The sequence below is a fragment of the Pelecanus crispus genome, chromosome 6, assembly GCF_030463565.1.
Source record: "Pelecanus crispus isolate bPelCri1 chromosome 6, bPelCri1.pri, whole genome shotgun sequence".
Classification (NCBI taxonomy): domain Eukaryota; kingdom Metazoa; phylum Chordata; class Aves; order Pelecaniformes; family Pelecanidae; genus Pelecanus; species Pelecanus crispus.
The window spans coordinates 54,691,237-54,716,461 of record NC_134648.1 but is presented as its reverse complement, the minus strand read 5'-3'; the positions used below and the strand labels follow the sequence as shown (position 1 = coordinate 54,716,461).

The window sequence follows — 25,225 nt, the reverse complement described above, 5'->3', positions numbered from 1 at the left end:
CGGAGAAGGCTTCTCTGCTGTATCATGAGTAGGTTCTTATTCTACAATGAACTTGATATGCATGCCTGATGAAGAACACTAACATCACACAGCTGTTGCCTGGCACCATCCAAGTTTGAAATTTGTATAACCATTGCTATCAAAGCACATAGTGTAGAACAACACTTACTTAGGCCTCTACGTACATACATAGTAATCTCAGTTTAATTCAAGTATCAAGAACTGCTACATGTATTCCACTCCAAAGTTCACACCAGTGAGTGCTTTTCACACAACGTGAAAGAAAAAAACACCACTTGTAGGACATTTTAAAATTCATTTTCTTTCCCGTTATCCATCTTTTTTTCAACCCAGTAATATTTTTGTTCCTGCTTCATTTCTTCTACCCTCTGTGCCCTGTTATTAATTCAGTGTGTTTCTTTTCAGGCATTTTTCTTCCTTCTCTTTTTCTACACCTTTGCTTTCTTCTTCCTTGTTCTTCCTCAATAGTCACCAGTTATATTTTCCTCTCCTCTGAGAGTCTTACTTCTTCTCTGAGGCTGTCCTCCAACCGCACTGGACTCCATCAGTTGATCCCAGAATTGTTTTGTCTGTCAGAATTTAACCTGTAGAGATCTTCCATTCAGGAAATGCTAATCTAAGAAAACATACTTAGTTTTCCTCAAAACATCCTGGAGTAAGAGTCTAGGTTATGGAATACATTCTTCAACAAGCTCTCTGAGGAGATTCACATGCTTTTAAAAATAACTCTCATGTCTATCTTCACACAGACAATCACACAGAAATTGAAATGTCACACATTTTGCCTGTTTTGAGCATTTCCTGGATGTTGACAGCTCTCATTGCTGTTTCCAAAAAACAAACCAGCAGGATCTTGCCTAAAAAAACTTCTGCCCGCCTTGGAAATTTGCCTTGGCCATATTCTATTCTTTCAGAATTTTTCCCTCTGCAGCTATATTTTGTTCTTTGCTGCTCACAGCAATGCATTTTGAAATGTTAAGAGACACATTTGTTGGGAAAGCATTTTTTTTTTTTTGTACTTAGGAAACTTCAGATGCTGTTGTGGGTTCTATTAGTGCCTTAGCATCATATATTGTAAAAGTAGGCACTGGGAGGAAGAATGGGAAAAGGAAGTAGAACAGCCTTTAAGATTCTGCTTTCCAGTCTTTTTTGCCCCAAACACAAGACAGACTGCAGATTACTAAAAAAAAAAAAACCCCACCAAAAAACCCACACACACCACACAAGACAGAGGTAGGAATTGGTATCCCTACTTCAGTGAGAATTAACACTGATATCACTACAATATTTTGATAATACTGAAGTAACTCCTACAGGAGACAGGTGATTATCCCACTGGATGATTACAGGACTATCCTTTCCTATGCCAGTAAAAAGAAAAAAAAAGCATGCTCTTCAGCAAAACTATTTAAAAACTCACTGGTTTGGGGCAGTAAAGAATTAAGGATGCACACCACACAAACTTTACAGTGACCATGCTCCTCTGGCCAGTAGAATACACAATAAAATTCTTCCTCAATATTGAGGCGCGTTTATTCAAAATAGAGCTTTACTCAACTGCATCTCAACATTGCCCAGGTGGCCAAGAAGGCCAACAGCATCCTGGCTTGGATCAGGAATAGTGTGGCCAGCAGGAGCAAGGAAGTGATTGTCCCCCTGTACTCAGCACTGGTGAGGCCGCAGCTCAGATACTGTGTCCAGTTTTGGGCTCCTCACTACAAGACAGACATTGAGGTGCTGGAACATGTTCAGAGAAGGGCAACAAAGCTGGTGAAGGGTGTAGAGCAGAGTCTTATGAGAAGCAGCTGGGGGAAATGGGGTTGTTTAGTCTGGAGGAGGCTGAGGGGAGACCTGAAAGGAGGTTGTAGGGACATGGGTGTTGGTCTCTTCTCCCAAGTAACAAGCGATAGGATGAGAGGAAATGGGCTCAAGCTGCGCCAGGGGAGGTTTAGATTGGACATTAGGAAAAACTTCTTCATGGAAAGGGTAGTCAAGCATTGGAACAGGCTGCCCAGAGAGGTGGTGGAGTCCCCATCCCTGGAAGTGTTCAAAAAACAGGTAGACATGGCACTTTGGGACATGGTTTAGTAGGCATGGTGGTGTTGGGCTGATGGTTGGACTGATGATCTTAGAGGTCCTTTCCAACCTTAATGATTCCTAGTTTTTACTTTCATTATAAATGACCCAGCCACCAAGCCAGGAGACATGAAATTATTACTCTACCCTTAACTGTTTTAGTGGTGGACGTGGTAGTGTTAGGTTAATGGTTGGACTGGATGATCTTAAAGGTCTTTTCCAACCTAAACAATTCTATGATTCTATTCTTTTTTTGTAAGAAGCCCACAGTGACAAATTCAAGTATCCAAACCTAAAGTTCCTTTAGCTTGGAAAACACGTCTCTAGGTGTCTACCGCTGGAGTTTGAAAACCTTGTAGCAGTTCTGTGAACACTAAAAGCAAGGTTTAACATCATAAAGTCCACATATAAAAATCTTTGTTTACCTACATCATACATATTTCCCCACACCCACTCTATTTCATACAGGATAGAAGACTTCATCTGAAACTAGAGAAATCAAAGAAAAGTCATACTACATTACTTTGGAAGTTAATGTTACAGTCAAAGAGCTTAACCTACTTTATTTTGGTTCTAGTCTAAGTTGAGCTATGACTGAAGGCAATTGTTCACTTGTTTGAACTCAGCAAAAATTTAAGCAATTCAGTTCTGATGATCACACGCACCATGGCTGGCTGCTCTCTAATCCAGACTCAGCTCATACACCCATCCCCGCAGGCAACTACAAAAGAATATTTTACTCATTACCAGTGAGTATTCACCATCTAATACAGCATCTCAGAATCCGAGATACTATTGTTAGTTGTCTGTGACTGATGATCTAGATATAATTGTAGCATCTGATAGCACTAGCTAGGCAATCATGGGCAAGTTCTCAGTTTAATAGCAACTACTATATTTCTCTGAGCTTTTATTTCCAAAAGCTGGCTGGCTAGTACCATATTCTTCAACAGACATTTTAGAAGATTTAAGTATTCCACAAACTTTTATACCATTTTACAGGTCAAGCTCAGTTTATCTTACAACCTTATCAGACATGGAAGCTGTGAGGAAGAACTATTTATTTAAAAAGCTTTCCATTAGACACTTCCAGGATTTTTCAAACAAAATAATACTGAAACATGCTTCCCAGAACTCCACACTGTTAGGTGATGGGGTTCTCTCAACATGTTTTTACATGTTAAAGACGTAATTTATTTCAGCCTCTGGAAAGGAATCCCTAGCAGGTGAAAGAACAAGCTGAACACGAGGGAGAGTAAAGATGTAGGAGGTGAGAAATAGAAATGGAGATAGAAAGGGAAATGCAGTTTAAACACAGGACACATTCTTTTTTATAAACATTATTTTTTAATCAAGAGAAGCTTGTGATCCAATGTCAGCATCAGCTGATTTTTCCCTAAACACTAAAATTGTAAATGATGACAGCTGTTGCTATGTTGAGAACAACCATTCAACATATTTCTGAGAGCCTGCATTAGCACATCAGGCCAACACCCAACCTCAAAGCATGAGTGCTGGAAGCATTTTAAAAACCAGACAAAAACTGGCAGTCAACAGATGGCAAGTGAGGAACAATCCACTTCCAAATTTGTATTCAGCAGAAAATACAAGGCACAAACTGCAGAGCTAGTGGAGTTTTTAAGATTAGGAATATTAAGTGAGTGCTATGAAGTGAGTGCTATGCACATCCACCAGGGTAGCGTGGCCGAGCGGTCTAAGGCGCTGGATTAAGGCTCCAGTCTCTTCGGGGGCGTGGGTTCAAATCCCACCGCTGCCAGGAATGTTTTAACAGTTGGACCAGATTACCTTGAAGGTCTTTTCCAACCTAAATGATTCCATGATTCTAAGTCTTAACTTCTACCAGAGTAAGTATCATTAACTTTGTGATCAATCTGCATGAAGCAACCTGAAGAAACAGAACTGGGCTTAAGCTGCGCCAGGGGAGGTTTAGGTTGGACATTAGGAAAAATTTCATTACGGAAAGGGTGGTCAAGAATTGGAACAGGCTGCCCAGAGAGGTGGTGGAGTCCCCATCCCTGGAAGCGTTCAAAAAATGGGTAGATGTGGCACTTCGGGACATGGTTTAGTCTAGTCTACCCTTGATTGGCTTAGAGTAGACTTGGTAGTGTAGGTTAATGGTTGGACTGGATGATCTTAAAGGTCTTTTCCAACCTAAATGATTCTATGATTCTAACTATCAGAAATTAGCAGTATTAAATCAGCATTCCAATAGCTAGAAGATACCGAGTCTTTTGAGGCCAAAAAATGCTGTTATGTTTCAAAACACTTCATCTAGTTTGTATTCTGTATAATTTTAATTGCAAACAAACTTAAAAAAAATCAGTTTGTAAAAGTGTTAAGTCTATTCCTAGTTCTCCATTATCTTCACCTCAGACTACTCTCCACATAGTATGCTAAAACCACACTGAGCCAACAAAAGTCTCGACAACCAGACTAAGTTATCAAAGAAACACTTTTTATGCAGTTAAAGACAGATTCACAAGCTAAGCATTGCAACTTGAATGTCAGATGACTGCATGTACGTAAGGCAAGTGTTAATATTTGTCTCTCTGACTACCTCCTTCTTATCAGGTATCTCTGCAGGCACTTCCCAGTGAAGAAAGGAAAGACAGCTGCAGTCCCTCTCCCCACTGTGCTCCCATATACACCATACCATGTGATTACTGACAGGTGACTTGTTTTTTTCTGGTTGACAGTCTTCAAAATTAACTAACAATATTTAGGAAACTGGGAGGAAAAGAACAAAGTACTCTCTTCCAAAGTATGTATTAAATGTTACATATTCTTGCAAGACTTAGATGAGCTTCAATTAACTTGTGTTCCAAGAGGTCTGAAACTCAAACATAAGACTATCTCATGCATACTGGCAGATTTTAGTACAGCCACCTGTATAGAAGCACATATTTGCATGCTTTTTATGATTTACACAAAACAAGTAAGAGTTGTGAGGGCTGTAGAGAAAGCATAGCACCAGTGCCAGTACAACTGAGGGAGTGAAGATAGCCATGGACAGCCTATAATCATGGTATGGCCAACTGATGATGTAGTTCCACATGTTAAGCTAACCTATTGCTTTGACACATTTGAGATAAGCCAGATTCCAACCTACCTCATCAGGTGGTTAGTTCTCTAACAGACTGATCTGCCAAGTCAGACAGCTATAGCAACATACTTGTCACCAGAACGTGATCTTGAGTTACAGCAAAGCTTCACTGTATATTCTCCCTAGGGTGAGGGCCTAAGCCTGCAGCAGTTGTAGGTTTAAAGGAAAAGAGGCCTTGAACATCAAAAATGATTGCCACAATCCCAAGATTGTCAGCATCTTTTCTGCAAATCTGAACTCACCCTACAACTACTCAGTGAGATCAAGATCTTGGCAATGTTTGTATGAGTAACTTTTGTTGTTTCGATCTGCTGTATGTATAGAAATTGGATGAATTTACTCTAATGAGTAACTAACTACTTCCATTCCTGCTGAAGGCTCCTTTTTTACTGAATATAGTTAGAAAATTTCCATAGACTTTGATGACAAAGGAAGGCCCAACAGACAAAATTCTCATCTCTGAAGGTTAATGACACCTTTGAAATGAATGATTTTTGACAACTTCAGATCCCAAGGGTCAGATCTTATCACGAGAAAATCTACTGCAGAGTATCATTAGACTGAAAGACAGCCTTAGAGCAAGTTATCTCAAGTTATGGATGCTAAATTAAATCTCATTTAAAGATATTTGGAACAGTCTTCTTGAGATGACTCCTAAAGCGCCATAAAGGAAAATCTTTGCCAAAAGCATTTGTGTCTACTAAAACACTGCAAACGTATTTAATTAATGAAAGGCATGTCACTCATGACAGAAGCTTGTACAGATATGCCTGAGGAAGCCTTAAACTAATGTGGACACTGCTAGCACAGTAATCATAACACGATACTTAACCACGGCTATGTATTAGCTCCAGTTCTTTGACAGTTTTGCCAATTTGTACTGAACTCTACTGCTATAAACGTCAACTGGCAATTCTCAAGACAGAAACATCTTGTGTGCGTTAAACTATTTTTGGTTTTCAGATGTAAGATTGCATTATGCATGCATCATAAGGATAAATTTACACTGCAATAAAAAAAACCAAACATCAGGCATTCAAATCCTTGATGCCTACAGTTAAATTGGTTTTCAGCAGTACTTATTCACTTGTTGGCAGCGACTCATCTTCCCGATATGTATGTTTCTGCACTCTCTGAAAAGCCATTGGGTTCCCAGACAACCTCACTCCACACCCCACAGCCCCACAATGTGGCTTACTCACACTTCTATAACCATGTTAGGGGTACAAGTGAAAGGTCAGTTTTGAAAATATTGGCCCCTAGCTTTGCATTTGACACTGACTATATTAAATGTTGTGTTTATTTTCAACTTTAAAAAGAAATCAAAGCAGCACAGAAACTGTATTTTTCACAACAATTTTTTCTTATTAAGAGAGAAGGTGAAAACTCTCAAGATGAAAACCAGAACTTCATTATTGCTGTAAGGTTGACAGTTATACAGGTGTTAGATAAGGCAGCACAATAACATCATTACAGTCTTAAAGCCTGAAATCTTTTTCTACAGGACAGCCACAACAATCAGAGAATAGGGAGCAGTGGAGCAGATTGGCAGCAGACAGATCCTACTTCTCTAATTAATCTGATATTACCTTGCAGGCATACTATACAAGATTACAGTTCTTGCTCCCAGTGTATGAAATGTATTAATACTCCCTCCTTTTTGCTACTACAAACATTAAAAACAAAATAAACATTTTTCATCCCCTTACTTAATGGTCAAATTTTCAGCAGTGACTCTTATGCACTGCAGGAAGTTTTCACACTGCTTGCTTCTTCAACTAAAGTAAAAAATAACATAGAGCTATATAGCAATAGGTGAATTTGATCTTTTCCTGAACATAGTGGGGATTGGAACAGGAACACCCTGACTGCCTTTTCCAAAAGGCTGATCAAAGGGGAAAAACAGAATGCCAGAAGTCAAGGACTCTTATACATTTGAAAACCAAGTGTTCTCTGGGGTTCATTTCATAAACAAATTTTGAGTGTGCCTGTAAGTGTAGAATACAGCAAAAATTGCTGAAAAGCCTTTAAGATTCAAAGCAATGCAGCCCCCCTCCCACACCAAGCAGAATTATCTCTGGTCCCTAAACAGAGATTTGGCAAAGAAGGGATAGAAGAGGTCAATTTTTTTGCAGTTTCAGTGAAACCTTTCCTCTCATGAGAGCAGACCCAACCATTGTCTTTTTTGCCTCTTACCCTGATGACCACAGGGCTTGAGCTTCATTAGGAACTGTTTACCCAAGAGTATTTATCAAAACCATTCTTTACAGTTGTATTTACTAGTAAAGTACTTATACTGGATTTATAGCAGAGTCTATCTCTAAACTTTCTTGTGTAAACCCGCCTGCAGGCTTCCGCTAAAGGCTGGAACAGATGCTTAATAAGTATCCAATGTGTTTTTAATCATCAGTAAACTTAGCTTAGACACTGCATTTAAATTCCGGTTATTTTGATGCAACAGGAATAAAAATACACTTCCATTTTTAGTAATTCTCAATCTCTTAAATAGCTGAGTGGATTTTACTCCAGCTGCTAAGACGGACTGCGAGCAGAAAAAAAAAACATTAATAATTTTGGTCTAAATAAACATCCAGAATGATGAAAAAGTCATTAATAGCAGAAAGGTCTAACTAGTTGCAAAAAAGGTGAAGTTTTAACTTCAGATTGCTAAAATTTCCTAAGGGTCGAGTGCTTCAGAATCTTTTATATTTCTGATAAATAAATTAAATGCTCCTGAACAAATGAAGTCTGATTTTAGAATTAAACTGTTACAGAAAAACTCACAAGAATGAGATCAAAGGCATTAAGACTTACAATTTTAGACATGGGGAAGAAAATTCAAGGTCTTTTTATGTAAGTTGTGGCCCTCTGAAAAATGGTCTGGGTGATCCCCACCCCCCCAGCTCCACATGCAAGAAATCTTGTTTAGAATGCAAGATTCAGGATGGAATGGAAGCCAAATGTTCTCACAGGGGGCTTGGGGGTGTTGGGGGTTTTTTTGGTGTTTTGTTTTGGGGTTTTTTTTCAATTGTTCTTTTTTTGGTTTGTTCTGTTTTTTAAAGTGAAAATTTTGCAGATTGAGCAATCTGAAACAGGTATGGTCACTCTTGGCAAAAAGACTAACTCAGTTATTCCTGATTTTCTACCCATTTGAAGTGTGTTTTCCAAAACTAGCAATGCATGGAAAAGCCAGAGTCAGAACAGGAATATTCAAATTATGTAAAATGACTGCACAATCTAGTGATCAGTTATGTTCATACAAAAAACTTCATCCACTAAGTACAGTCATACCAGTACCATACATAAATTCTTTGCCTGGCAGTATCTGGAGATAACAGTAGCCAACAACTTAGAACATCATTTTATCCCTTGACATCAGTTGCTGTTAAAAGTCAAATCCTTTTGCACAATTTTTTTGCCCAACAGTTCATTACTCTGTTATTAATAGTTGTTTATGCAAGTGATGCTTGCTTTTTGGGGGTTGTTTTTGTTTGTTTGTTTTAGAGTGCAGTGATATCAAAACCAATGTTTCCTACTATAGGAAGTTGTAGGATTTTTCTTGTTTCAGTCTCTGATCAACAGATTTTCTCTAAAAGTTTTCTTCCACATAAACCATGCTAGAGAATGATGTCCGAGATTGATATTGTGAACCTTAGAGACAAAGACCATACTACTATGTAAACTCCTTAATAAATGCCAAGAATGAGATACAGGAGTACTTTAGCTACAGCCAGAAACCATCAATCTTAATACTGAAGTCTTAGGAGGCTGCAGTTATACAGTTATGGTAAACTTTTTTACAATGTCATAATATTAGTGAATATTCATTTGGGAGTACATTACTAATCAACAGAAATGATGAAACATTATGTGAATATCCATGAACATTATTCTAGGGAAGATGTATTCTTCATCAGAAAAATATTTCTAAGGACTTTTAGCATACAAACATTTTGTCAGAGAAACTTGGAATTTTCTTCTTGAAAAAGAAAAGAACAAATTTTTGAAAAGAACAAATTTCACACAGGAAGGAGTTTGAATGGTAGACTAACTGCTATTGATAACATTTTGGTACTAATAGGTTCACCAGAGAGGAGGAGGAATCAACAATAGGAACAAGAAAACTTGCATCTCCCCACTATCAGGCAGTAGATCTAAATAAGAAAAAAACAATCTAAAAGAAGGGAAGGTTTTTTTCTTAAATACAATGCACAATTAAGTAGCACAGGACTCACTACCCCAGGATTCAGTAGGGGGCTAAAAACCAGCAAAAGTAGTTCAATAAGAAACTTTACATGTTAAGAGGATAAGCTGAGTTGTGGCTACTAACCATCATGGTCTGGATAGAATTTTCATCCTGGAAAGCATTTAAAATAAATCATAAGGAACACATACTAAAGAGATACCACATACATACTGTTTATTGTGCTAATCCCCATGGCATCTGCTACAAATGCACTAAGACTAGACTACAAGCGATATGGACCTTAGTACCACGAAAACATTTCACATCTCCCAGTCCTCTGCTCCACACACTACAATAATAGTAATTTTGGGTCAGACTTGTCTTCTACATACCGAGACTGCTGTCACATAGGTTTAGATGATACAATCCTTCAGCTTTTAAACAGCCTTTTATGAAGATATCCTTAGATTTGTATTGGAGATTTTAGAAGACGCATTTGAGAACTTGTTCTCAAAGCAGAAATTTGGAGAAGAGATAGTCACATGGCTTTACAAATGCATTTCAAGGAAAGAGCAAGAACAGCAATCAGTGCAACGTTAATAATTGTTTTTCAAGTTACAACCCATATGCATCACTTCAATGTGAATATGAGCTCACAGCCTAGTTTTAAGAAGCACAAAAGAAGATATTTGATCATCCTTCCCAGCAACATTTAGTATATGTTAAAGTTTTAAACTATTACTGTCTTGCAGTAGCACGACAAAAGTCACATCAATACCAAATCCATACTTGCTGCCTAGGAAAACAGACTGTTTCTATTTTAAAGAATACCTTGTGTAAACTCCACTTGCTATCAGCTTTCTAACCTGGCAACACAGAACCTAGTAAGTGGATTATTCAGTCACATTTGTATTCATCAATATTTGCAGATTCTTAGCATATTCCAGGATTTGTACTCGAACTATGAACTTACAAATGCTGAAGGCAAGAAAAGGACTCCAAGTTCATAAGAACGGATCATCAGTTGGGTACCATTTTTCTCCAGAGCTCCCCATGCTGCTTTAGATAGATTGGCACTGCAAAGAGAAACAAAGCATTTCAGTGAGGCATAATCTTCACAGCAGAAAATGCTTAAGTACCACAGCTGTAGCAATGCACTTCTAGCAGGAGAACTTCACTTCAATCAGAACAGTCTTTTCAATAAAAAGTGATTTGGGTGTTATTCCTTATTGCTATTTTTACAGCACAGTGGGAGTAGCAGAGACAATATATAGAAGGGTATTCATACAACACATGTGGATAATTATGCAAACCCACTTGTGTCATACAGATCTACAAGACAAATTCAGCCTTTTGAATCTTCTCTGCAGATTTCAGAAAGGAACTTGGTATTGGTAAATAGCCTCAATTTGATGACTTAGGAAGATTACAGGCTAGCTCTATTATGACTAGTTACATTATAATACATTTAGTACAGAGCATTTTTGCAAGTGTTAAACAGTATCTTTTGCTCCTGGCATTTTGTTCTTTGATATATTTATGAAAACAAGTATTTATCAAAGAGGCATTTTTTTTTTTATGTGCTGTTCAGCACCATGTTGTAGCTGATCCTTCATCAGTATCTGCTATGAAGTTGTCGTGGTTTAGCCCCAGCCAGCAACTAAGCACCATGCAGCTGCTTGCTCACTTCCCCTACCCTGATGGGATGGGGGAGAGAATTGGAAGAGTAGGAGTGAGAAACACTCCTGGGTTGAGATAAGAACAGTTTAATAATTGAAGTAAAATAGGAATGATAATAATAGTATAATAATGATGATGATAATAACAATATACAAAGCAAGTGATGCACAATGCAATTGCTGGCCACCTGCCAACTGATACCCAGACAGTTCCCGAGCAGCGATCGCTGCTCCCCAGCCAACACCCCCAGTTTCTATACTGAGCATGACGTCAGATGGTATGGAATAGCCCTTTGGTCAGTTTGGATCAACTATTCTGGCTGTGCCCCCTCCCAGTTTCTTGTGCACCTGGCAGAGCATGGGAAGCTGAAAAGTCCTTGACTAGCATAAGCAGTACTTAGCAACAACTAAAAACATCAGTGTGTTATCAACATTCTTCTCCTATTAAATCCAAACCACAGCACTGTGCCTGCTACTAGGAAGAAAATTAACTCTATCCCAGCCAAAACCAGGACAGAAGTCGATCAAGTTTGGAGTCAAAAAATAAATGCAATTCTGTTGTCAAAACCTACTTCTACAGCAAAATACAAAGCTTAAACATTACGTTTTAACTGACAGACATACTGGATCCTTTTTGATAGTAGCAAATGGTGGAATAGAAGAAACATGACAAAAAAAAGCAACCATGAATTTATTTATTAGGTGGACTCAGCATCACATCTGAATGACCTTAAATCCTTTAAAGAGCACCTTAATCAATACTACTATTGCAGGCAACAGTGTCAATGAGTGATGAAATTTAAAGAGCCAGAATATAAAGAGAAAAAAAGACTAAAGTAACTGAGTATTTAAGAGTAAGGATACAAAGATCACGATTTATAGTATATAGGGTTCCACAAAAATCAGTTTTGGCAAAACTGAAACATACCTGTATTTTTCATTCATAGTAAGACATTCTCCCCTCACATCAAGAAATTCCTTGCTCCCTCTTTTGGCTTCTTTAAAAACCAAACAATAGAAATACAAAGCTAGACTTCAAGCTAGACTGCTGAACAACTCAGTCTGACAAAAGGCCAGATTCCAAATATTAGGTATCTACGTGTTTTGCAACAATAAGGCAGCACAAGGATAAACTTAGGCCTAACCCTTATCTATTTTGTACAAACCAGCACATTCATGTACAGCATGTGTTAAAGAAACTCAACCCAATGTTTAAGAATACTGACCACTTCAATTGATTCTCAACCTCAAAATGGGCAGTTACAGCTCAGACAAGATTTTGGTGCAATTGCCAACAGCTCCTGACAATCATTTTAACTTGCAGCCCCAAAAGGAGCAATGCAATGAAGAAACATTAAATATGGACAAAAATTCATGTCACTACTTATAGTATTATGATGATTATGGCAGTAACTCACATAGGCATGCAATTGACAAGAAATTTATATGTGACTTTTTTTAAGTGAGAGGTGTATGGTTAGTTGTTTACCTTGTAACTAAGAACCATGCAATCTTCTGGAAGTCAGGAGAGGGTCTCATGTATGTCTTAATGTGAGGTATAGCATGAGTTCGACCCGAGATTTCTGCTGACCATTTGCTAGAAAAAGAAAAGGAATTCTTTTCATATACAGCTTTATTTTGAGATCTAAAAAAAATACTCACCATACAGTGCCATGGGTTTGGTAATACAACCTTATACTTGTAACATTTAATACTTCCTCCCCGCCCCCTACAGAAAGGCTGAAAATACTTTCTTTAACTGAATTTTTAATCCTGAAATCCAATCATACTAGAAGCCAGAAGGGCAGGATTTTTTTTTTTAATTTACAAACAAACCAGACAGATATTCCCCTCAGTGTATCAAGCTCTCCTAACAAGTTTTTCCATTCCTCCACTCCAGCTAGCACTCAAGAAACTAAGTCCAAACTTCCAGCCAATATTTCTTCTTTGAAGACTATCAATGGTTATGCCTTTCAGCAAAGCAGCTTGGCACCAAATTAGACCTTGCAAAATTCCCCAAGCTCATTACAGTTTATTATGCATGAAGTAGAGGCAAGAAGCAACTGATAGACTGCTGACACTACCCTTCCTTTTTCTGTGCCCCTAAGCTACTGAGAAATTTGAGGGCTTAAGAGAGTAGGGGTCATATTTATGTATATATTTATAAAAACTAGTTTAAAACAAGCCACTGCTGGGGTAATTGAGCATCAATGTTACAGAACTAAACCGCAAGCAAGCAGTAGATATATGTATATAACTGAACGTATGTAATCATGGTATTTAGAAGCACTTTCCAGTCACAGCTGTTAGTCCTCACTCAAAATCAGGAAGGCAGCTTCCAAGTGTAGGTTAATGGTTGGACTGGATGATCTTAAAGGTCTTTTCCAACCTAAACAATTCTATGATTCTATGAAATACACCTTCCTCCACCCAGAGACTTTTCTTTCCTCAGTTTGGAATATAATAGGCTCTGGTTGTCACAATCTTGTTTCCGTAATTTAGCATTCTCTTCTAAAAGACAAATCAAAAAGAGTCAATCAGCTGCAAAAAAACTCTTAAGTGAACTGTGTTTATTGAAAAGCCTAAGAAGATTGAAGTGGAAGGGCTGGAATTATTTACCTAAGTTGACTTGCAGGACTGACTGACTTTCACATGAGTTAAGTCAAGAGGCTTTGCAGTTCAGGGGTCAAGACCTACTTAAACAACCCTATCCTCCAATGAAGGAAAGAAAACTGTTTCTGAGAACTGGTCCCGTATTCCTAGAGGGCAAGAGCTGAAACATTGTAGGCATGTTTGGAGCAAACTAGACATCTTTGTATTTTGTTGCAAACCACACTGAAGTTTGTTTTGAAGAACAGACTAAGATATATATATAAAATACAGAAACAGCTAACTAAACTTGTGTTCCCCTGCCGAACTTTACATAGAGGTTGTAAGGCTATATCATAACTCAACAATTCTTGTTAACAACTTTTATCTCACAACTGACAGTTTAGGCAAACATTATCTTTAAGGCACAAAAATAATTAGGTAACTCCAGTAACATTGTAGAAATTAAAACCAGGGGAAATATTAGAATTGGGAATTGAACACAGATTTTCTTTAGATCTCATTGCCTTACTCAAGGACAAACCTCTCCCCCCACTATTACCTGCAATATTTTTGCGATACCATCTCAGTCTACTGCCTTTTGCCTCCTTATCTTTGACAGATACAATTAAGTGTTTTAGCAAGAGTACTACCACTTCTCTTCCATTTACATCACATCTACAAGCAAAACCACAGCTTGAAGTAGTTCTTTTTTGACAGTTAGAGGTCATGGTACTATGTAAACTAAGAGCTCTTTTTTATTCTTTTACATTCCTAGGACTAGAACTCCTTATCACTAGTACAGCTTAACTCTGACTTTAGACCACTAATCCTGACATTTTTACCAGTAACTTTCTGCTACTTCCTCCCTCCCAGTCTTTTGTGGCATTTCAGTCAGCAGCTATTCTTTTTTCCTTTTAATTACACAGCCTCTAATGCGATGATTAGGTGCACTGAATTAAAGAGGTAATCTACTTTCCAACTCTCCAAATGCAACAGTTTTTGCCCCTCCTACCCCTCTGTTTTTCCAACAGCTATTCTTGAGTTTCACAGAATTTGGGTTTTTTTGGGAAAGGAGGAGGAAAAAAGATTCTCTACCATGAATAAGGTATCTTTTGCAATATAGAAAATACTTTACACTCACTTGCACTGCACTACAAATGTGAATGCTTATAATTTGTTGTTTTTATAAGTAGTTAACTGCTTGCAAAATTTCAGAAGTATTTTTTTTAAATGTTTGATAACTATTTGTTTTACTCTGCAATGATTTTTTGAGTTTGAAAAGGAGGCTACACTGCAATCACAGTGCATTTAGCTGGAAGACCTAGAGCAAGTATCAATTGCCATCAATGTCTGGTATTTCTGGCACAAATGAGGTAAAGGAGCAGACAGACCCCTTTACAAGTGGAGTTAATGAGACAGGGAAGACAGATAATCCTAACATCCTGAAAATTAATCTGTGCAGACATGCTCAAGCCATAAGCAGAGCCAGGAATAACTAATTTTCTACACCACCACCTCTTTCAACATTCAGTTCTTAGTTCAAATATTGAATGGGCTTTACATCTCAAGATACTGCCAACAAGGCTTGAGCCTAGTTAAAACAACTCACACCATTAGTCTCAACCATAAGAGAACAGTAGGTCTTCTGTGTAAATGCTCCATATCTCTCATCTTTTATGATGTTAGGGGAACACCACCATAGTTCTTTGAACTGAGAAGAAAGATTATTATTCTTCAAAACTCTACAGGCCTAAAGAATACATAAAGTTCTAATACAACTATGATTATGAACTTGTCAACAGCAAGCCAAACAAACTCTTGTCAAACCAATCTCTTCCATTCTTTGAAAATAAAAAATTGACAAGGTAACTGCACAAACATAAGGGATATGGTATTAAAAGTCAATCAATTAAAATGAGCCCAATGAGACAGGTATGTGGGTGTTTTCTCATTAAACAGGAATAAAACAATGAATGGTCTCATTATCAAGTAATGTTCTGTGCACTAAATAAGAGACGAAGCAAAAAAGGTTACATTTTTCTTCCAGTAAGATTCTCATGAGGTATATGCTTATAGAAACATGAGTTAAGGCTGCATAAACACCCCCAGTTTTATGATCTCCTCACTTTCTGAATCATGACTGAACAATCTTGAAGTATTCAAGGTGTTTGTAGCTTTCTTCCTTTGCTGAATGTGCTCAGAGGGCACACTTCAAAGGCAGGAGACACAAAGCCTCACAAGCTTTCTGCTCCAGTTCCATTCCTTGGACATTGACCAGCAAGGCCCACAGCAGCAATCATGTTCACTCCAGAATGGAGGATGCTCTCTGCAACTAGCAATTGTATTCTCAGCCCTCTGAATATATGCACAACTTTACAAACTCTTACTTAGACATGGGTAAAGTATCTTACCAGCACAACTACCACCTAAAAGCTACAAGTTTCTAGTGAAAGGAATGGGGAGCTGTGGTCTTGTAAGAGGTTACCAGATCTAGCTTTTTTTTTTTTGATCTGCGCAAAACAACTTTTCCCATTGTTCTCAAAACACACTTAAGTTTTTAAAAATTCAGCCTGAGGGAGACATCTGGCATGGAATGTGTTAGACTGTTAGAATTTGGGAATATTAGTAGCAAGTGAAAATAGAAGTTCTTAATGGAAAACATCAGGCACCTTTAACAAAAGATATTACCATTACAGAGAATTTTTGCAGCAGGACTGCTGCACTCAAAAAACAAACAAAAAAGCCTTCCTAACCCTGTTGTGGCTCAGCTGAAATCCTGTTAATGCTGAGGCACAAGTGGGAAAGTGAAACACAACTGTTAAAAAAAAAGAAAAAAGTAATAACATTATTCCAGTTCAGAGACGGAAAGCTTAAAATAGAAGTTTACAGAATCCAAAAGCTGTTAGTGTCCTCCATTAGCAGCAGTATCCCATATCATTTTTACAAGTAAATAGCATGTTTTGACTATGTTTTAGAGATAAGACCAGCAGATAAAGAACTAAAGCCTTTTATTTTAAGGAGTTTAGGAATACCATGCATCTGACTACTTCCCCTTATTTTAACACTCAAACATTATAACATTTTAAGTTTAAACATACAGTCTAAGAAAAAAGAAATCAAAGAATTGAGTTCTACTTACTGAAAATAGGAATGCAACCACAGCTGTTTCTGTGCTGTCTGTATACTGTACGGAAGCGAGCCACCAGCTTAAGAAAAAAAACCAGAACATGTAAATTTGTTTTCTGAAAGACATTCTAAAAGCAGCAAGCATCTTGGGGAATAAGTTATCTGTACTATCCTCATGACTTATTTTCAGAAAATGGTTATATGCTCCAGTAGTATGAAATGGTATACAGGTTTGGGTTTTTTTTCATTCTTACAATTTAGCCATTTCCTAAACACTACGTAGCAGATTTACACTAGGAAAAAGATAAACAGTATACAGGCTATAGAATTAAGTCCTCTTAGAAGACAGATGTTTATGGACAATTGTTTGTTGTGATAACACTTGATACGAACAGATTAGAATCACTACCCATACAGGCTAGAAAGAATAAAAGCAGCAAATAAAACAAGCAGCTTGGGGGGGGGGGGGGGGGAGGGGCGTGCAGATGGAACAGGCAATAAAGCCAAACAATATTATTTTAAAGAGCAAAAACTTCTCTGAGGAAATTGTATTTGTATTGATTTGGTCTTTGGCTAATACATGTTGTGATTTCTTGAAATGAATTTAACAAAAAACCACCATCCATGGCATACTGAGTTATATTATTGTTGTGTTTTAAGAACATGATGCAAAGCCTACTGCATTCAACCTGTCCTAGAAGACACCATAAGGACCTGTAACAAAAGCTTTGCTACTCTCAGGGATGCCCTAGCTGCAGGAGTCCACGGAGCTGTTCATTTGCACAAATACAGAGTTATGTAATTCACCAAGTTATTTCACAATATGAAAGAAATGACAGTAAGGAGTCATTCAGCAGATTGCATCTCTGACTTTCAAGAGTATCAACTTTGCTAAATAGATGCTGTAGACAACCAGATGTATTTCAAAAGACCCCAACTTACTTGTGGGAACCACAGACACCTATAAACTCACTGGCTGCAGTTTCTACATATGCCCAAACACTGCTCAATTCAGAGGAAAGATAGAGCGCTGAAAGCATTCCTGCTAGCCCAGTGTTCAAATTCCAACAATTGTTATAAGAGCTCAACAGCTACTCTACTTCATACTACACAGAAACACAGCTTGGAACAAGAACACATGTTTATGGATTCAGCAATGTCAAAGAATCACTGAATCGCTGAAGTTGGAAGCACCCTCTGGAGATCGTCTAGAATCACTCCCTGCTCAAAGCAGGGCCGAACAGAGCACGTTGCTCAGTACAGTGTCCTGTCAGGTTTTGAGTATCTCCAAGAACAGAGACTCTACAACCTCTCCAAGCAACCTGTTCCATTCAAACCAGAAAACCTTTTTGCTCTAAGGGTACACTGGAATCTCCTGCATCTCAATTTATGTCCATTGCCTCTTGGTTCTTCCACCAGGCACCACACAAAGAATCTGCCTCTACTTTGCATCCTCCTATCAGGTATTTATACACATTGATAAGATCTCCCAGGAAAGTCCTCTTCTCAGGTTGAAGAATTATCCAGCTCTCTCAGCCTCTCCTTGAATGCCAGATGCTCCAATCCCTTATTTGTCTTTGTTGCCTTTTGCTGGACTTGGTTCAGTATGTCCAAGTCTGTCTTGTACTGAGAAGCCAGTAACTGGACACAGCACTCCAGATGTAGTCTCGCTGGTGCTCAATAGAGGGGACGGGTCACCTCCCTCAACCTGCTGGCAACCTGCTTCCTAATGCAGCCCAGGATGCTGTTGGTCGTCTTGCCATCAGAGTGCATTGCTGACTCATCTTCAGTTCAGTGACCACCAGCACTCCAAGTCTTTTTCTGCAAAGCTGCTTTCCCCCAGTCAACCCCTAGCATGTACTGGTGCCTGGGTTTATTGTTCTTGCCCCAGCACAGTACTTTGCATTGCCCTCTGTTGAACTGCGTGAGGCTCCTGTCAGCCCATTTCTCCGGCCTGTCCCTCTGAGTGGCAGCACAATCATCTGATACATGAAACACTCCTGAGTTTGTATCATTTGCAAACTCACTGAGGGTGTACTCTGCCCTGCCACCCACATCATTAACGAAGATATTAAATGCACAGCCCCAGTATCAATGCTTGACATGCACCACCCCTAGTGGCTGACCTCCAGCTGGCCTTTGTGCCACTGATCACCACTTTTGAGGCCTGGCAGTTCAGCTGCTTTCCAACCCGCCTCACTGTCCAGTCATCCAGCCTGTACTCCATCAGATTGTCTGTAATGATGGTTTAGGAGACAGTGTCGAAAGCCTTATTAAAGTTAAGATAAACAACATCCAGTGCACTCCTCCCATTCATCAAGCCAGTCATCTCATCGTAGAAGGACATCAAGTTAATTAAGCATAATTTCTCCTTTATATCCATGCTGACTACTCCAAATAACCTTCTTGTTCATCATGTTTGGAAATGGTGATGGGATAAAGAATCCTGGAAACCCTCCCAGGGATCAAGGTGAGGCTGACAGGCCTATAGTTCCCCAGATCCTCCTTTTTAATGAATCTCTTCCAACTGCCTTGACCTTTTGAAGGCTAATCAACAACAGCCTTGCTTTGACATCAGCCAGCTCCCTTAGCGTGCAGGGGTGTAACCCACATTAAGTGCTTGCTTTTGAGAAACAGAAGCTTCACTGCATCAGAATACTACAGTACCTCTTCCTCTTTCAAGCTGGCTGGGGCTAGGCTTTCTATACAAATATACCGACTTCATGAACACAAACATAGGAAGACTGCACAGAACAATTACATACTGCAATATTAAAAAAATTACTAATGAGGAGTGAAACATTGTATTCTCCATTGTATCTGGTGTGCAGGATGACACTGCAAAGAAAACACAAGGAGTACTTGGCACACTCAAACCTGAATTTTCTGCCAAAACGGAAGTATGACTGGAGTTAGAACAGTGGGCAAGAGCTGTTTCTTCCTATACAGCAGTGTATGAACATTGCTATACAGGCTTAAACATTATATACCAATGCCCACAACCCTTTTTCTATTCAATCACAATAGGAGAGCTGGAGTCAGAGCTCTAGTAACAGTAATAGAAGGATTCTACTGCTACCTATTCTACCAAGTGCTCAGGAAGGTAACGACTTCAGGCTCATTCAACATCAACCACTAAAGTGATTTTGCAGGACATTATGACCACAAAAAGCTAATAAACGGGGGTTCATGTGCTTACCGGGATAGCCTTCCAGACTTTGCCTCACATTGCTCACAGTAGGATAAACCTTCATGGAGGCAGAGGGAGGGAAAAAAAGTAACTTTAATAATGCAGCTCTAAATACACAACCTGTCAATTTTCAAACAAGAACCACATTAAAGAGAACTTATTTGAGGGGAAACCCCCCCCAAACATTAAAAGCATCATTTTTCAGAATGAGTACAATTACACTGCAGCTTAAAACTAGTTGTGTACCAGTAAAAAATATTTTACCTCTCTTGCAGAACTTACCAAAATTAGCTAGCAAGACTCAAACAATCCAGCTTCAACCACTTCCACAGTGATCAAAGTAAGCTCTCAACATTATTTTTATGAGATTTTAGACTCATATCTCTAACACAAGTATGCAGGGGCAACTAGCACACAGTAAGCGCATGGTTTGACAACATTTTGTCCTTTATTTAACAAGCTCCTGCCACAAACTTGTTTCCGCTCCTCCCCTTAACTGTGCTAATAACCTGACCAAAATAACCAGTTTAGAAAATAATTTGTTTTAGATACTAATCACTCAGCACTCAATTACATCTCAGTAGCAGAAACAGCTGCATCTACAAAACTCAATGGAAGACAAGCTATAGAATGAGAATATAATTTTGATTAGATTATATATACACCAGTGTCACACCGATGGAAATTACAGTACATTTTTTTATAGTATACCATACACAAGTGAGTGTCACTAAGTGGCATCCTTATGATTTCAGGATGAAAACTACATTAATGTCTTCCAAAAGTTAAAAGCAAACCAATGACTAAGACTTAAACAACAAATGAATAAATGTTAAATAAAGGTTGCTAGCAGCTAAAAGACATACCAAATGAATTGGAACATCACATTTAGGGAGAGTTGTCACACTGCGGCCTGCAGCCACCAGGCTCTCCTGGAACTCCGAGCACAGCCATTTGGACCCATCAGCTCCCATTGAACCAATGCTTGAGAACTGCCCAACAACAGGCCAGGATTCCTGTGCTGGTATTGATGAAGCATGCTCTTTCAAAAGCTAGTGAGGGAAATCAAAACATTGTTAGACTTCAACAGGCAAAGAAAACCTTAATTAGGAGGTTGATATCGCTTCTGATATGATAAATCCTCTATAATTCACTACTGACAACAAGAGATTAATATTCATACTATCTATTTAACTCTGAAAAAAAAATGTCATCAGGCTCTCCAAATAAACCCACTGTTCCTTCAAGAGAGGATCAAACATCACAAGTTTTATCCAAAAGCACCAAAGTCAACCATTAAATAATGGGTAAGAAGAATGCTAGCAGCTCTTCCTAAAAATATGAAACATTAGCTTCAGAAGGCTTCAGAAGCCACAATAAATTAAACAACTAAATCTTTTTATATTTGGTGGTTGCTGGCCATAAAATTCCTCTTGTATCCTAAAGTGCCAGCTACAATAGAGGCCCAGGATAAGAGGGGAAAAAAGAACAATTGAAGAGAAAATTGAAATAATCCTTTTAGAGGAGGTCTTTAGCTGTGAATGGAATTTAAAGTCACATTAAAAACAGATGGATATAGGCACATATTAAATTGTATATAGTGGCTACCTTCTTCCTGCTCTAGAGTGGACATATAACTAAATGGCTTCAGTCTTCAGTGTTGTGTCACCAGGTCTATCTGCATTGTCACTAAAAAAATTAACCTTTTTAATCACAGAAACATTTGCCACAAGACCACCTTTATCTTTTACATGCTTTTTCTGTTTTACTTTGCTTTTCAACACAAGGTTGCTCTTTTAGACCTCCCCTTGCTCGTAAAGAGCTTGCCCTTCCTGAGGTATGTTGTGTGCATGGTTTTTTGCCTAGTAAGACACTGAATGAAAACAATGTGACAAATAGACATTTTGTACATCACTGAAGTTTGCCATGGACAGCATTAGAATTCCATGTAAAATTCACAATGGAATTTGAAATAATGCCACTTCAGCAGGAGATGCAGGTTGAAACTTCCCTAATTATGAGGCATTTAACAGATGACCTATGAAATACTTTACCCGATTCTAAATAAATACTGAAAAAGAAGGGGCCCTACAAACTTGAGATAGGCAATCTTGTATGAAGATTTACCATTATGGCTTATCTAAATAATGTGGGAGGGTGTTTAAAAAAAAATAGTAATCCATGTTCCTAATTATTCAGTTGATTAAAAAAATAATTTAAAAAATCAAATCTTAGAAATGTAGTAGAACAAAACTAAAAACCTGACTGAATTGATGACATCAGCTATGTGCAAACTGGTTTTTAATTTGATGGTTTTTTTGCCAGGTCAGTAGGGAAAAAGAAACTCTAACAGCCTTTAACATTTAAGTAAATAAAATAAGCCTGTTCCCTATGTGCAGGCAAGTCTATATCAACACATCTTTCCTCAGTGAGTGCCTTTGAAAAGGCACTTTTGAAAAGGTTCCCAGTCATGCAAGACTAGATTTTGATAGTGCCACACTTGTTAGAAACACCAACAGCAGATAGGAAGTCATTTCAGCAATGGGGCCTCCTCAAATATGTGTAAGCACATGACAATTCAGCCCACAAGCTGACCATGGCAATAATGCTCAGAAATATTATGTGCAAAGTCTACATTGTTGGAAGTTGCAAGCTTATGTTATTGCTAACTTAAACTGTAACAATGTATTCAAAGATTGCTGATCATAGCTAGAAAAATTGAAAGGAACTAAAGAATGTTCTCCAAAATTATATTTACAGTTAAAAGGATATGAACAAAAAAGGTTACAGTTTTAGTACCTTTCTGAGCCTAAGGTGACCCCACTTTTCTTTATCACTACCTTGATATCGTCCAGGGGTAGAACCAAGCAGATACACTCTACAAAAAGAAAAAAACACCACCAAGTTATTTGCAGCTCTGGAGGGTTTTGGTTTGTAAAGTATTAAAGGTTTTACTTAAATACCATCAGCAAGGCTGAACATAGAAGTACAACCAGAAAAATTTAATCTTTCACACTTAAGTTTTACAATATAAAGAAAAGTGGATTTTTGGCTGTATAATTTATTATTTGCATCCTATATGGCTGTCACACACCACCAGGCTGTTCTATAGCATAGACAGGAACTGCATCTATTTCTGTGTACAAAAATGCAAAAGATAGATGGTTAGTAATAAATGCAAACAGCTCTCATTTGGCACAGAATTGGGCATATAATTTTGAGTAAAGTCAATTGCTACATCCATGTCAGCAGATTCAGGTACAAGATTTAATTTGGGCACCTAATGGCTCAGATGCAAAGTACAGCTTTTTCAACTGCCTTCCTAATAATAGTTTAGTAACCTGTTTGACTTTGCTCTGAAAACAGAGAAGAGACCTACCCAGTCACAAACAAACAGATTGTTTAAGAACCATCTCATGCCTAGCTTTATCCACGAATGAATGTCCCCTACATATTTTGTATGGCAAGGAACTGATCCTTATCCTAACAAGTGACTCTTCCCTAACCCATGCATAAACTCGCATCACCTAGGGCCCAGCCAAGCTGTCCAAGCTCATGCAGATGACCAAGTGAGTAAGAACAGCAGCTGAGGCTATTATCCCACCTGACTATAAGGTACATACTTCCTCCCCCCACCAACTTTGTAGACTCCATGTAAAGAAACAAGCACTAAACAAGGTTTCAGTCTCTATTTCCACCAGTTTGACCCTTTTCAGCTTTTCTTTTCAAGAAATGTTTGCCAGCTTATAAAACCACTATTAAGCGGCCAAGATTTACACTTTCTGAATTAAATACCATACTTCAGTGGAAATGCAGGATGTATCTATGAGAATTAAGCATCCTGAATTATTTTAAGTAATATCAGCAATGTGATATTAGAGAAGACTGTTTCAAGACAAAGTATATTATTGCTTAACATAACACTGCCTACCAGACACGATCCATGCCTGTAACGGCCAAAATTCTACACATACATATATGGATTGAACTTTCCCTTGAAAGTACAGAAGCCTATTCTTAAGAAAATCCTCACTACAGTAACTTCTGCTTATATGACCCCTCTTACATGACAAACCAAATACAACTCAGTTTTTTCCACTGGTAATTTTATTGGAGCAAGTACTTAAGGCAGACTGACCTAAATGAAACTGAGTCCCTATTACTTACACCTACCTTCTGTCAAGTTACTGCTGATGCACCTTTTTTCATTCCTTAAAATGTATGTTTATAAAACTAGAAGTTGGTCAATTCACCATAACCTGCATAAGATAGATTTAAAAAAACTGCCTAAAGTTAGGCTCATGTTTGAACACTTAAGTCTGAAACAAGGTAAGCTCACAAAACAAACATATGGTTCCAATAGATCCTAACAGATAATTTTTTTGGAAAAAAGGCATGCAAGTTACTATGAACACAAGATAACATATACCTTGTCTCTGATAAATCATGTTCTTGAACCAGATCTATCCATTCCTTAAGTGTTGGAGAATTGTAAGCCATCAAGTAACTTATTAGGTCAGATTTAAAATTAGTTTCAGATTCACCAGCAGAACCAGTTGTTCCCTGAGGTAGCCTTGGATATAAAGGGCTTAGCCATATTCTGAAAAGAAAGCCACAAAAACAAGGACACTACAATTAACACATGCTTTTAGTAAGTGATTAAAGCACATCTGAAGGTCCTAAATGAATACGAGACAGATTTATTGTAATACTAACCATAAAGTGACTTGCCTTTACTTTACAATTAAAGAATTGTCAAGTCTTACACTCAATACCATAAAACTAATATTTTCAAATGAAAGCAACAATCTCAACACATTTATTCATGCATATGTTTGCAGCTTTCATCACTGTTAAGCAGGCCAGGCTCAGACTTAGCAACCAGTAGCCCTTTCATCAAAGTTTTCTCTATGAATCAAACACTGCAATGCATTCTGCTAAGCTACTGTTTTGTGTAATGGTGTAGAAAAACACCAATTAGGGCACCTGAAAGTTCTGCATAGTTTGAGGAGTTGCCCACTGTTGTGGTTTAGCCCCAGCCAGCAACTAAGCACCATGCAGCAGCTTGCTCACTCCCCCTGCCCCAATGGGATGGGGAGAGAATCGGAAGAGTAAGAGTGAGAAACACTCCTGGGTTGAGATAAGAACAGTTTAATAATTGAAACAAAATAAAATAGTAGCAGTAATAATAACAATATAATAATAATACACAAAGCAAGTGATGCACAATG

General features: G+C 38.1%; 1 protein-coding gene and 1 non-coding gene across 2 annotated transcripts in view; one reads left to right on the top strand and one right to left on the bottom strand.

Annotated features, from left to right (window-relative positions):
* The window catches only part of TDP1 (tyrosyl-DNA phosphodiesterase 1), a 51,777-nt gene that overhangs the window by 15,283 nt on the left and 11,269 nt on the right, over positions 1-25,225 (bottom strand). The window contains exons 7-13 of the mRNA XM_009486222.2: positions 24,424-24,594; positions 22,794-22,872; positions 20,861-21,046; positions 20,004-20,052; positions 16,818-16,884; positions 12,576-12,683; positions 10,381-10,483 (exon numbers count right to left, since the gene is read on the bottom strand). Coding sequence (XP_009484497.2) covers positions 10,381-10,483; positions 12,576-12,683; positions 16,818-16,884; positions 20,004-20,052; positions 20,861-21,046; positions 22,794-22,872; positions 24,424-24,594 — 763 coding nt within the window. The remainder of the gene's footprint in view (positions 1-10,380; positions 10,484-12,575; positions 12,684-16,817; positions 16,885-20,003; positions 20,053-20,860; positions 21,047-22,793; positions 22,873-24,423; positions 24,595-25,225) is intronic.
* On the top strand, positions 3,793-3,874 carry TRNAL-AAG (transfer RNA leucine (anticodon AAG)). Its single transcript has one exon. It is a non-coding gene; the product is annotated as a tRNA-Leu (tRNA).